The following is a 14586-nucleotide window of genomic DNA, read 5'->3' as shown; positions in this document are numbered from 1 at the left end:
TGAAACGATTATCAAAATATTGGCAACTAGTTTCCTTTCAAACGACTACTCAGTTGTATGACTAATCATTGCAGCTCTACTCTGTTGTTGTTGGAAGAATTAAAATAGAAAATGAGTGAGTGAATGTGAAGCTCCGGATCACAAAGTTTGATTCTTCCCCCGTCACAGAGCAGCGTTAAGTTTGGAGTATTTCCGTTGTGTAACTCCGGCTTTTATAACAGCAATTCAGCAGCAGCAGCAGCACTGTAACCTTGGCACACCAAGAACTTCCTCCTCCCACACACACTCTCTCTCTCTCACACACACACACACCCTCATCCTGTCTCAGCAAAGCTGCCTGTGCTGCCACCTCCCACACACATACTCTATTCAGGGCACACACACACACACAGAAATACACACAGACACACACATATTTTTTCTGACAGAAATATCCAGTAGCATAATTGACTTCCTACCTGCTGTAAATCACTGTCTACTAGCTGTCTGCTCAAGTGTGTGTGTGTGTGTGTGTGTGTGTGTGTGTGTGTGTGTGTGCATCACAGTTCAGATTAAGTTCATTCGATTCATCTCTCCTAGATTTAATTTCAGTCATTTCTGGAGGGCCTCTTCTCTCTGTCATTTTGTGCCTCCTTGTTCTTCACGTGCAGATCTGCATCAGATGATTGACAGCACTAAATTAAAACAAAACATGGTCGCTTCAACATGAACAGTCGGCAATTTAATCCCTTATGATGCTTTTTGCACGGGGACTCTAGAGACCCAGAATAATGAGTTTTAGGTGATGATATTTTTATTCCACAAATGGATCTATTTCTAGTTCTGCTCCTGAAGTCCTTACTTGGATGTTTCAGGTGAAACCAACCTCGATGAATCTTAGCAGTCCGCTTTTTATTTGTTTATTTCTGTATGCCTGATCAGACCATAAAAGTGGCACAGTGAAATCCTTTTGTGCATCTCTGTGGTATATGTGATGCTTGAAGCTTGTTGATGCAGTGAAGCTAATTTGCGAGCTAGCATGTTAGCACTAGCCAGTTTAATACTCCGACAAAAGTTGGATGTGGCAACCGTGATGTCCCTCTGACTGTCTTGGAGGCTGTCCTGGACAACCTCGGCAGATAGGGGACCAACCCAGTCAAAGGACCCTCCCATCTGGGCCTTTGGACTATATAATCTGGCCCGTGTGCCTCCCACTGCCTCTCCATTCCTACAGCTGACATCATCACCTCTGTTCCATATTGAATACAATTCCACGCACAGGAGTCAGTGCTGTATACTGTAAATCATTGGGACCCCCACGCAGGTCACCAGGTGGTTGCAGAGAGGAAGATAAGATAACACTTTTTAGACTGGAGAATAGTTGTTACATTACATTGCCTGTACCAGTGATATCATTTGCATTAATAAAGATGTTGAGTGTGTTGTGAGGGTGTGCATGCCCATGAGTTTTGTTTGGACCCATGCACAAAAAACCCCGCTTTTTTTCATTTTGGCACTTTAAAGATTTAGTTAAAAGTCCCAATGCTGGGTAGGGTAGCAGTCGTGAACACCAACCTCTTTTTCTGGGGAGTCAAGGCTGAGCAGTATGCATGAAGATTACATTGAAATGAACTGATTTTAATCTAAAATGTAACAATCATTTTGTTTCTGAACAGTGAAAACATTGCTCGGAAAAACAAGGACACTCACTGCAAACAGGTGTTTGAATGGAAAGCCTGCGAACTTCACAAGCAGCTACAGCAGCTGATTTAACAGTTAAGGGCTCTTAAAATAAGACAGGAGTCAGCTCCTAACCCATACTCTCAAAGACTTCTATGAGGCACAGATCAACTCAATGAAAGTGGAAATGACAACAACAAAATTGTATTTACTGCACGTTTTACTAAACAAACACTATATGAAGTAAGAAGTGATAAGGTCAGCGAAGTGATGTCGGCAAACTCTCTGTCGTCGAGTTTCTGACTTGTAATTCTGACTTGGATGACCGTTCCTGTGCACTTTTCCTATTGTCCGAGTTTTGAGTGCGATGGAACACACCATTCATTTGGATCTCAATAACACACCTGTGAAGTTTCATGACTGTCTCTTGCACGGTTGTGACGCTGACAAAAATCTGTCCACAGACAGACATATTAAAACCCGGCAATGTGCTCACAACTGCTCCTGTGGTAGTTTCCTCTATGAAGGGTGTATGCAGGACCACATTTTACCATGATGACACACACATGCAGACTCATTCTGGGAAAACAATACCAGCTGATGTTGTATGCTGTCACGGCTGATCTTTCTTCTCATGGTGCCTTAATCAATAAACTAATTATGATATCCACCTCCCATGGACTCTCAATAATACTGAATACTTTCTTCAAAATTTCTATTTTATTACCTTGTAAAAGTGCAACATTTGGAGCCCAAAATTACGTAACCTGAGAACGGCCGGGATTGCAATAATTACTATTTTTTTATTGTGGTTAACTCAAGATCACAAGCTGTTCTCAGCTCAAAAGAGGAAGGGGAGCATTCCACAGCGCTGCGAGTCTTTAGGAGGAAGGAATGAAAGATATTAAGTCTTTATCAGCATAATTGGATTTATTTAAAATCATGAAAATGACCACAAAGCTGTCACCTATCAGAAATGTATATGTTACTAATGACTGCTCATACGACATTTTGATTTTTTATATTGGACGACAATATTCGGTTGCTATTGTCCTAATTTTTTCGTTTAAAGGGCATATTATACAAAATGTAATGTTTGTCCTCCTGATTTGAGAATCTGCCTCCTTCAGAGAACGAGAGCTTCTCTTTCGAGCTGCCTTCTCGCAGCACAGTTCAAAATTCTCACAGGGAAAGAAAAAAATCCATTGCAAAAGAGGAAGAGAGGCTGATTCTTGCACCCACAAGAGCAAAAAATAGACCAGAATTCAATGCAGCTCCAGTAAAAGACAGGACGGGTTACGAGAAAGCACTCGATTCTCACTATTCAACTGGAAAAGCTTTCCGTCCTCCTACACACATAACCCAGAGGTGACAGCAACCGGCTCCGGCTCTTTCTTTGGAGGACGTCAAAAAGCTCTCTGGGAAATGTAGGAAGTGAGCAACAGAAATAAAAGAAGAGGAGACAAGCTGAAGGAAAATGGGAATGTAGACGGTGGATCATTCATATTAATTTCTCTAGTTTAACATCTAAAATGTAAGCAGGCACATTGAACTCCTCCATATGAGCCGAGTCCTGTCTGAAGGTAAATCCACATGTGTTCACATCTTCTTCACGCTTGTAAACTTACACACACGTCACGCTGGGAGCTTCCTGGTTAAACCCCGACCTCCCGCTGTCGGCCCTCACTGCAGCAGCTGGAGTTCAAGTGCCTTGCTCAAGGGCACAGTAGGTGTATTCTGGAGAAGGAGGGCGATGTTTCCAAGAACAGCATTCTTCACACATGACTTTTTAATTATCAACAAAAGTTGCATAAAACTTTTACCTGGCCTGATGTAAGAAAGCAGGTATTGTAACATAACTGCTGAGCAAGTGTATTTTTATTTATAAAAGCAGCGGCGGGGGGTTGAAATTGGCCCGAAATTTTATTTGGACTGGCACCGAGAAGGTCTTAAAATGTTTTAAATTTAACTTTGCAGCGACCTGCAGTCGGCCTGCTTTTGGTTCACACACACACACACATGCTGTTTTTGTTTGCACAAAAACTAACACAAGTAATTTAATTTCTTCACATTTTGCTCAGATTATGATAATCCTGTCAAACCATTATGAGGTTAAAAGTGTTTGACAGATGCTTCCCTGTTTAGTTTTATTTGGTGTTTTTGTTTTCAGTGTTTTTTTTCTTTTCTTTCTTACATGAAATACATACTGTCTCTTTTATTTTATTTAGGAGGCCATTTTCGGCCTTTAACCTTCTTCCTGCTTATTATTCTCAAGTTGTTTTTTTTTAACGATTTTAACTTGTGGAAATAAAACTTGAACATAAACATGAATTTATGATGAGGTGCATAGGTCTGCAAACCTGGACTATCCTGCTTGCACACCTCTGTATCGCTGCCTACATGTCAGAAAGTTTCAGAAGTTCAAATAGGTCATTTATTTTAGAGATTTGCAGAGCCAGGAAAATAGTAACTGGAAAATTGCAGTAATTATGCCAAAAGATGAGACTGAAACACCCTTTTTACCAGACAGAAGGCTCAATATTTGACGATTCTGCAAATCCTGGATTAAAAAAACACACTTCAAACACTTCCAAGATGACACAGCTGGTTTAGCGTTTGCCTGCGGCTAAGATGTTTGGGTTTTCTTTTTCAGAGATCCTTTATTGGTTTGTTTGGGAAGAGGGTTTACTCGGGACAGATTTGAGAAACCGAACTTTCTAACAAACTGAATTCCTTTATTTATTTATTTATTTGTTCAATGTTGAATCATTGAAGGGCTCTCTATTTGTGTAACTCGAGAATCTTATGTTTTGGTGATTTTTCAACTCAAAGCAGCCAGGATTAAGTCAAGCTGTTAAAGAATTAAAAAGGTAAATGACAGTTGTCAGGCCATCTTTACTAATCCAGAAACAACTGTTTTACAATGGTACAGATGTCAGTGCGGAAAAAAATTAATAAATTAATAAATGAATCATAAATTTGGAAGATCATGACATGCCTGTATTCCTATTTTTTTTTTTTTTTTCATCCACTGCCTGCTGCAGTGATACTTTTTACTGTTATTTCAAACTATTTTATGGTCGAAGTTGAGGACAGATTTTTGCAAATTAAATGTGGTTAAAGTACTTTTATCTGCACATATGTTACAGGAGTTACGGTCTCATACATGAAAGTCAGATGAGCTACAAGATAAATATTGAAACCTTTATTTCCACCTCACTACATGAAAGCCTAGTCAAGTCCATTTTTATTTATATAATGCCAATTCACAACAAAAGTTATCTTATGACACTTTCCAGTTTGAGCAGGTTGAAACGATACGATACGAACGAATTTATTTACAGAAACACAACAATTATTATACATATAAGACAGAAAACGTGATTGAAAGGTGCAAAAAAAAAACCTTCAGAGGGGCACTCCCCAGTGCAAAGACTACCTTCGTCCATTAAAAAAAGAGGCTCCTGAGATATCTTGAATAAAAATATTTTTTCAGTAGATATGACAAACTGCTGCCAGGAACCTCTACCTCAGCCTCTGGGTCAACAGAGCAGATATTACATGATGAAGGGACACCTGATTGGTAATTACGTCTAATTATCAGGCTAAACCTGCACCATAATAAGTTATCATTAGCTTACATGTAGAGATGGATAGAGGACAGTTTATGTGCCAGGAGATGGACCAGCTCCCAGTGTACATTACAACACACACATACACACACACTCACACACTCACACTCACACTCACACACACACACACACACACACACCTACACACACACTCTTCAGTCCGGCTTATTGTTCCAGTAACTTCTGTCTCCCTGCAGGTAAAACAAAGGTAGTGTTTTAATGGAGGTGTGTGTGGTTTCGGTCCAGTTGGGGCCAAACAGAGCAGAGCCAAAAAACAAACACACTGCCAGCTGCCCTCCATCGCCCTCCTCCCCCTCTCTCCCTTCTCTCCCCCCTCCTTCTCTCTCTGGCGGTACAAAGTGGTTAATCACTGAATGGAAACCATTAGTAACATGTTTAAATAATTTACACAGCGTCTGACCACCCAAAGTACCCGAACACTTCGCCTACCACTCAGAAATACGAACCCGGCCTTTGTGTGTGTGTGAGCGTGTGTCTAATCCATGCATACATGTAGTTGATATACCTATTAGCGTGTGTGTGTGTGTGTGTGTGTGTGTGTGTGTGTGCGTGTGAGGACAGTGATGGTACAGTAACCTGACCTCAGCCAGCATGACTCTCATCCTCAGCGGCTACATTCCATTTCAAAGCACATCGATACCTCATCTGAGTCCTTGTAATGCCTCTCGTTAGTCCTTACCACAAGTATGTACTTTTAAGGTCTCTGTGTTGTGTCCTTGTTTCCTTTCTTTGGCCTTTCTTTCCTCAACTCTGTGTGGTTTAGGTCTCGTTGATGTGCCCTTCTTCCATCATTTTTATCCTTGCTATCTTTCTTTGGTCTTTGTTTCCTCATCTCGTTCTTGTTTAGTCTCTTTCTTGTGTCCTTGTTCCCTCACTTGTATCCTTGTACCATTTTTTGTAACAAGGATACTGAAATCCTCTCCTTTATCCTCACGCTGTGTCCTTGTTTTTTTGTTTCCTCATCTCAGGTCTCATTTGTCTCGTCCTTGCTCCCTCATTTATATCCTTCTTTCTTCGCTTCTCTACCTTCTTTTTTCCCTCATCTGTGTCTTTTGTCCCCACGCTGTTGTGTCCTTGTCCCCTAGCTTGTATTCTTCCTCCTGTTCCTTTGGGTTTATTCCTCTCCTTGGTCTGCTTTTAGCCTCTTTGCTCTCTCGTGCTTTCTTCTTTTTTCTCGAGTCCATGTTCCTTTTTATCCTTGTGGCCCGACACTATACACTTGTTCCCTTTCAGGTGTCCATGTTCCCTTATCTGTGTCGTCTCTAGCCTTCCTTTTCTTTTCTCTTCATCCTCATTTCCATTTCCTCTCCTTGATTCTTTCCTGTAATTGTTTCCTGTCTTGTTGTTCCTTCTCCTGTAATTTAATCGACTCCTGTATGTTTTTTTCCATCTACTGTATCCCTGCATTCTTATTCTCTTAGTGCATTGTATCCTTATGTATCATCCTTTCCTTCCTGCTTCCTCGCACTCCCTCTTTATCTTTGTTTTCTGTGTCCTTGTTTCCTATCTGTATCCTCCCATATCAAATATGAGACATTATTCCCACACAGTTGACCTGTTGTTCATTTGTGTTCTGCTTATGGTTTTATGATTAGAAATGTATTCTCTGCTGCATATGTAAAAGAGGGACAGGCAGGGCAAGACAAACACACACACACACACACACACAAACACACACACACACACACACACACACACACACACACACACACACAAAGATACTTTCTCTCTGTTTTTGTGTCACAGGAATTCCAACCATTCCAGCTGGTATGCGGCACCCTGGCGGGCCAATTTAAGAATAACTAGCCACCACACACACACACACACACACACACACACACACATGCACTCACACAAATACACACAGTTACACTAGAAGCCAGCTCTACCTTCGTCTGGGTCTTTCATTGAAAGTAAATGAGAGGCTTATCGACTGCATATCTGAACGAGACACTGTAGGAGAGGGATTATTGGTGTGTGCGCGTGCACGTGTGTGTGTGTGTGAATGCATCGCAACCCTCATCTGAACACACACTCAAAAATACTGATAATGATACAAGGAGCAAAGGGGATTTGCACAAATGTTGATCTATTATCTTGTCGTTTTGGCAAAGTTATTCCCGACTGTCAAAGTGAACGAGAGAGGGAGAGAGAGAGGAAGAGAGAGAGAGGGAGAGAGAGAGAGAGGGAGGGACAGAGAGAGGAAGAGAGAGAGAGGGAGAGAGAGGGAGGGAGAGAGAGAGGGAGAGAGAGAGAGAGAGAGAGAGAGAGAGAGAGTGCCTTCAGCCCTCAGGATTGAACAGCCTCCCACACACTTCATAGAGCACACACACACATATATACACACACACAGCCTTCTGTTCTTACTGCATGGTTAATGCCCACACAGTATTCGTACCTCCAGGGTTTGGAAATATATATATATATATATGTGTGTGTGTAGAGTGTACATGTACCTGCACGCACCTCAGGTTTATTGAATCTGTTGTCTTGCTGTGTATCAACTCGTTTACAAGTCAGTGAATGTCTGTTTAGTCGAGCACAAGAAGTCTGAAGAACATCTTCACCATAAAGGTCTCAGAAAGTGAGACACAATCGAGATGTGGTTCTGCACTACTGTATGGACGTGTTGAGGAACAGGTGTTTCAGAAAGGCCACAACAGGACAAAACACAAAAAATTCATCCTGCTAATAGTCTGAACTCGCAATAGGAACATTATATTGGTATGTTTCCTCATCTCATGGATCACTGTTTTAGTCTCTGTCTTGTCCTTGTTCCCTTTCCTTGGCCTTTCTTTGCTCATCTCTGCATGTTTTAGGTCTTGTAGTTGTGTCCTTGTACCCTCCCTTGTATCCTTGTTTCCTTTCTTTGGTCTTCGAGAACATTTTTACCGCCGCCAAGTCTTTGTTTATTGGTTGGTTGGTTGGTTTGTCAGGAGGATTACGCAAAATCTGAATGGTTTGCCATGTAACTTGGATGTGTGGTGGATCTCTGCCTGGAACAGACCCCATTAAGTTTTGGTGTGGATGTGGATAAAGGGACGAATCCAGGATATGGCATTTTTCAAGATTTCCATTAATTTCTCAGGGAATAATGCATGGACCTTGATGAGAAAAATCAGGCATATTTAGGTGGCTGGTATCTGTGAGTGAGTACAATTTGATGCAGTTCCAAATAAAAAATCTGGATCTAGCGGATTAAAGTGTGTTTTATTTGATACTGGATTTGGCTTGATTGAATTAAAGGGGACTTGGTGGAGGTATACGCTCTACTGAGTGCCATTCTAGGATTGATATATGGACAACAATCATGGATCCAAAAACAAAAGTTTGAAAAACATGGCTGGGTGTCAAAAAATGTTGGTAGCGCTGAAAATTAAGGATTGTTCTGTATGGGAAGATGGTATCAAAAGTCTGTTCAGAGTGGTTGTTAATGATCTTTAAGTAGTGCCTGGACAGCTGCTTGAGTTGTGATTACATTTTAGATATTTGGTTTTTGTTAAAGTAAAGGTTTATACTTGACACAAATAGCAGTCTCTCAGTAGACCCACCACCTGCAATTTAAGGTTCACATCGGAGTGCAACCCAAAACATTAGAGGGATGTGCTGTTTTCTGGAAAGTAGCTGTTTTAAACCAAACCATGATCTTTTCCTACCTTAACAAGTAGTTGTGGTGCCTTTACTAAGCGGGTGTTGTATGTTTGTTATTGATAACTTGACCACAAAATGATGGGTAGGCGAGGCCAAACATCATAGTGACGCGGTGCACCGGCAAGTTTATTACATGGTTTGGCATGACACCTGGTTGCATATTAGCACTGGTGTCAAAAAATTCAAATGATAACTAACCCTATCTAGGTTTTTAGACGATCATAAATGAAAGTGGAAAATGGAAGCACTGTATGGCTCTGATGGCTGATCCGAGTGGTGCAAAAGTACAAAATGACAATATCCAGGAAACCTTACTTGCTATTAAATGGTGCAGTCAACCATGGAAAAACAAAACAAGGCTCTCAGATTGAAACAATAATAATTTATTCGCCAAGCTCATAGGCAAACAAACAGGACAACACGTATCGACTCAAGGTCTTCATTAGATTCTAACTCTTCCTGGATCTTTTTTTTTTTGTATAACTATTAAGAAGTCAGTGATTGCTTAATGAATTTGTGGAGGTGTTTGCATTCACTTCACCTTACGGCATCCAAGAAAACACAAAAATATGGTGTAAGCAGTCAGATAACAATGTCTTGTTTATGTTTCTATGTGATCCCACTTGCTCTAAGTGCTGTGTGCCTGTGATTGGACAATTCGAGACACGTGGATCATTCATTTTGCCTACATATAAACACAAAAAGACATGTAGATCAGGTGTGATGTTTTAAGAAAAACATGAAGTGGGTTTAAAGCACCACAGATCTATTTCCATGTGTATGAAAGCCCAACTTCTCTCTGCTCCTTTATGTTAAGTCACTCAGGTTATTTAAAGCGTTCTGATAAATCACTTCATGCGAGTGTTTGAGTGTGTGTGCCGTACTATTTTTACCTCTGAGTATAGCCTGTGAATGTGCCTTGTTCTGACCTACCTACAACTCGGGTGTCTCGTCATGCCCTTTGCAAGCCTACACACAAACAACTGGTACGCACACTTCCCACGCTCACACACACACACACACACACACACACACACACACACCAGTAGCTATGTCTCTCCTACGCACAGGAACTGGGGCAGGTTGTGTCGGTGCATGTATGAATAAAGCTTTATGTAAGCCATTCACTACACACTCCCACTCACTCTGCAGACTGCGACCATTCAACACTTTCATCACAAAACCAGTCACCTTACATAAGGTCAAACTGGAGTTTGAACTAGAATCATCCGCATGCTTGAAGGTCAAATGGGTTATGATGGTGTGTGTGTGTCAGGAGGTCAGATAGCTGCCGAGGTGTGATACACGTTACAGCTGCAGTAGTCTCACCGTTTGGTGACCCCAAATGGCAGCAAGAGTTACAGCAAGTGTTTGATTTTGAGAACTTCAGCCAGAAATCGATCATGTGGAAGCTGAATGTGGCTGTTTGGCTTGAGATAACAGAGAGGTTGAACTTTTATCGGAGAGACCAGCTTTCAGTGTGTATACAAACAGGTTTACTAACACACTTAACATTGGGTGTACTCTTGTTTCACATATGAGCACATTATTCTGAGAAGCTACAGATTTAAGGAATCTTTTAAGAGTTTTAGGGGTCTTTTGTGAGGTTTAAGTCGTCATTAAGGAGGTTCTGGAGGTGGTTCTTGGGGCTCCCTTTTGTATTTGCTAAGGCTCAAGGGCTCTTTTAGGACACTGACCAACCTAGGGGTCACAACTCCCCAGGTTGGGGAGGCCACCTTGATTTTAAGGCTTTAAAGAAAACTTTGTAAAGTAAAACACAGTAGACATATAGCGCAGCATTTCATTTATTTCTGTCAGTAAAACTAAAAGAAATTGTTATTTTTAAAGTTTAGACTGTTTTTTAAGATGAAAAAGAAAGTGAAATATTGTGAGCACTGGGGAGATTCTATTGGTGGATTTTTAGTGATCTAGTAGGTGGTGGTGATTTTGGAGAGGCGCGTTTGACAGCATTGACCACCACCATCTCTCCAGTGTAATTGGAGAATCTCTGACAAGGAGCCCTGAAGCTTTTCTGGAGGCTTGTGGAACAACCCCTACTGACACACTCTATGTTGTTTGTCCTTAAATTATTCACCCATCTGTATATGTTGCACTAAAGTTGTCTTGTGTGTGAAAAAGATCTCTTTCAAAGGTCTGCATCTGTAGACTAACACAAAATTCAACTTAATCCACTCCAAACTTACCTTGGCCTCATTTTTAACACTAATCTGCTCCCTGCTGTGGCACATCAAATCTCCTGGACCTTAACTTCCTGTTCAGGGAGTGTGCTGCATGCAATGTGTGCTTCAGGCATTAAATGTCACATAAGCCATGATGCTACGATACTGGTTTTGGCCTTCAGGGAGTATTACCAAATAGAGTATTGTTGTTATCAACTTTATCTGCAAGTCATGACCACAGATTGTCCACATTTGCCTGCAGTTATGTCAGCTGACCCTTCTACTAACCAATCAGGATCATCTTGAGTTTGATGCTTGCCAAACTGAATGCCCATTGTTTCTAACAGAAGAGTCAGTCCTTTGGGTTTCGGACTGCATTCTTGCACTCTTAACACCATGGAAAACATAAAAATATGACCCAGGTCTGAGCTAATGTTTCTAGTCTGTGTGTGTGTGTGTGTGTGTGTGTGTGTGTGTGTGTGTGTGTGTGTGTGTGTGTGTGTGTGTGTAAGGGGGCTTGCATGTGAAAAACACAAGGTAGCCCAAAGTTAACATTCCTACTGCTCAGAATACAGCATGTTTTCCTCAAGTGCTATTTATAGATCTCACGTTGGGCCCCCAGACACACACGTCATTGAGCCCTGCTTTCCAGCACGAAGGCCACACTGTGTGTGTGCGTAGATATGAATGTGTGTGTGTGTGTGTGTGTGAGTGTGTGTGTGTGTTGCAATCAAAGTGCGGGGGAGGTTGTTTAAACCCTGAGATGAGAAAATACAAAGCAAAACTGCAACTTCAGCAGGCGAGTGTGTGTGTGTGTGTGTAGCTCTGTGCCTCTTCTGTCAGGTGTTGGTGTGGTTAAGAAACGTTAAACAACGGAAACACACACATATACAATCTCCACTGCAGTGTTTGCAGTGCAGTTGCGATGCCTGCTAGTACTGTATCGAAGCATGCATGTGTTTCTTTTTATTTCTGAGTGTGTGTGCTCTCTTGTTTGCTCTCTGAGCGAGTACATACCAAGTTAGATCAAACTCTGACACCCAGAGAGGAAGGAAAGGTGCTAGTGGTGATGGCTGCTCTTTGACTTGGCCTTTTTGGACGCCTACACACATTATGACACTCCGACGTCACTTCCACAGCGCTATTTATAAGCCTTTGTGTCTTTTTAGGAACAGCGTGGGTTTGCTTTGCATCAGTGACTCACTGAGTGGAAGGAGGGAGGGAGGGAGGGAGGGAGGAGGAAGGGGTGGAGAAGGCAAAAAGCACAGATGGATTCCAGTGTGAAGAAACTAACTGAGCAATCAATGACATTTACATTTGCACATCAGGCATGTACTTAACAACTGAGTAAGTCCTATCTGTACAACAAAGTACATTGTGTTGTTTCGCACTTGGAAGACAATATATTACATCTTAATGTAAATTAAACCAACTTATGGCAAGAGAGAGGTGTCGTGTGTATAGGTTACATTATCAGCTGTGCCATCATTGAGTTTTGGAGTGTATTAAAACTAATTGGCTCTTTTGTTTTGCTGCAGGTCTTTTGCTGAGAGAACTGGATGACTTTTGAAGCTACAGAGAGAGGATCTACAAGCACTTTCCCCAAAAGAAAAGTTAGTATTTTCTATTTGATAATATTAAATACATTGTTACCCTTGGTTTACCATAGCTATTAAATCCACTGCTGAGCCACCGAACATTTTTCTTCTTCTTGTGTCCTCTCCAGATCACTCAAGGATTCTTCTGCCTTTAAATGAACTGGACAGAAAAACAACGCACAGCAACATTCGCGTGTTTACAAAATGGCAAAAGGAGAGAAACATTTCTGATGTTATCCACTAAAGCTCCCCTTTTATTTCCACTTCCTGATTCCTGTCTCCAGTCTGGCTTTATGATCAGTCTATTTCAGCAATGGATGGGTACTTCCTGTTTCTGTGAACTTGTTGGCAGCCCTCAAAGGTTCAGCTATCATGCCTGGTAGTTTTGGGACCTTGTAACCCTCTAGAACCTTCCCTCCCAACTCCCCCACCATCCCCTCTCTCCTCCCTCTTCTAACCCACAGAAGAGCTCCACGAAAATGGAGGCTCGTGAATCAGCTGCCGCGGGGCAGAAATGCTCTAACAAGGAACCGGTAAAGGAGAAGACGCCTCTGCAAAGACAGTGGGCGTCCGAGCCCTCTGCAACCTCCAAACGATGCACTTTTGCTGACCCAGAGGCAAAACACAGAGAGAGTTTGCCATGTGGTGCCACTGGGGGATCAGCACCCCAGCAGAAGTACGCATATACAGGGAATTCTGGAAAGCTGCTATCTGGACCCTCTGCAGTTGGGGCCATAGGAGGCCCACCATCTCAAGACCCCCAAGGGCCCTTTGCACAGGGGTTCCCAAGGGGATACTCCTACCAGCTGGGCCAGCCATACCCTCAGCACCCCCAAACTGAGCGCTTCCTCTCAGGAGCCAAACCTCAGCCAGGTCTAGAGCCTCATGCTTGGCCATTCGCTGGCCAGTTGCCCTCGGATGATCTGTACCCTGTAGGACACCCGGGACACACTCACCCACATGGGGCTGGGGCTGGCAGGTTTCCTCGCCAGAAATCTCCCAGTTTACCCAGCTCCTTTGGACAATATTCTCAGTCAGGTCCTGAGCCTGGAGAGGAGGGCTACAGCAAAAAAGAGCAAAAGCCGAAAAAGCCTGGTAAGTACATCTGTCACTACTGCGGTCGAGCTTGCGCCAAGCCCAGTGTCCTGAAGAAGCACATCCGCTCACATACTGGAGAGAGGCCATATCCTTGTGTACCCTGTGGCTTTTCTTTCAAAACCAAGAGCAACCTTTACAAGCATCGCAAGTCCCACGCTCATGCCATCAAGGCTGGACTCGTACCATTTTCAGAGCTAGCCGTGGCCCGCAGCGGGGACATGGACCAGGCATCCCCAGTGGGCGAGGCTGAGGTCCATTCGGATGGAGAGCAGAGTACTGACACAGATGAGGAAGGTGTGGAGGGCTCCACCATGCTGACGGACAAAGACAGCCCCATTCCACAGATCTCCTTTGAAGCTGACAAGAATACAGGTAATGTTGCCTCAACATGACACATTTTTAAAAGTTCTTAAGAATCATGCACAACCTTTTTTTTAAATACCGTTAAGGTCTTGTTTGTTAGTAGATTTGCATTTTGAGTCTCATTCCCAACTCGTCAAATACAGATGCTTTGGGATTGTAGGTTGGGTGGGTCGCCATCCCAAACGTCAGTATTTGACACCTTTTCTTACAAACTGGACCTCTAATTTCTCCTCCCTAAAAGCCCAATTCCTCAGGAACCAAAAAATTTTGGTTCAAAGACACCGTGGGCCCTATTTAGACGGTCTACAGCGCATGGGCTAAAGTGTAGCACACCACTGCATTTAGGGTGAGTCTAGAGTCAGGTCTATTTTGCTAGTTAAATGA

At 42.5% G+C, this 14586-nt stretch overlaps 1 protein-coding gene across 1 annotated transcript in view; it reads left to right on the top strand.

Moving 5' to 3' along the window:
• Positions 1-14586, top strand: part of hivep2a (HIVEP zinc finger 2a) — a 121787-nt gene that overhangs the window by 82401 nt on the left and 24800 nt on the right. The window contains exons 4-5 of the mRNA XM_073492977.1: positions 12682-12756; positions 12870-14211. Coding sequence (XP_073349078.1) covers positions 13221-14211 — 991 coding nt within the window. The 5' untranslated portion in view covers positions 12682-12756; positions 12870-13220. The remainder of the gene's footprint in view (positions 1-12681; positions 12757-12869; positions 14212-14586) is intronic.

The sequence above is a fragment of the Pagrus major genome, chromosome 22, assembly GCF_040436345.1.
Source record: "Pagrus major chromosome 22, Pma_NU_1.0".
In the NCBI taxonomy this organism is placed as follows: Eukaryota; Metazoa; Chordata; class Actinopteri; order Spariformes; family Sparidae; genus Pagrus; species Pagrus major.
The sequence above is the reverse complement of the archived record's forward strand: the minus strand, read 5'-3'. Positions and strand labels throughout refer to the sequence as shown.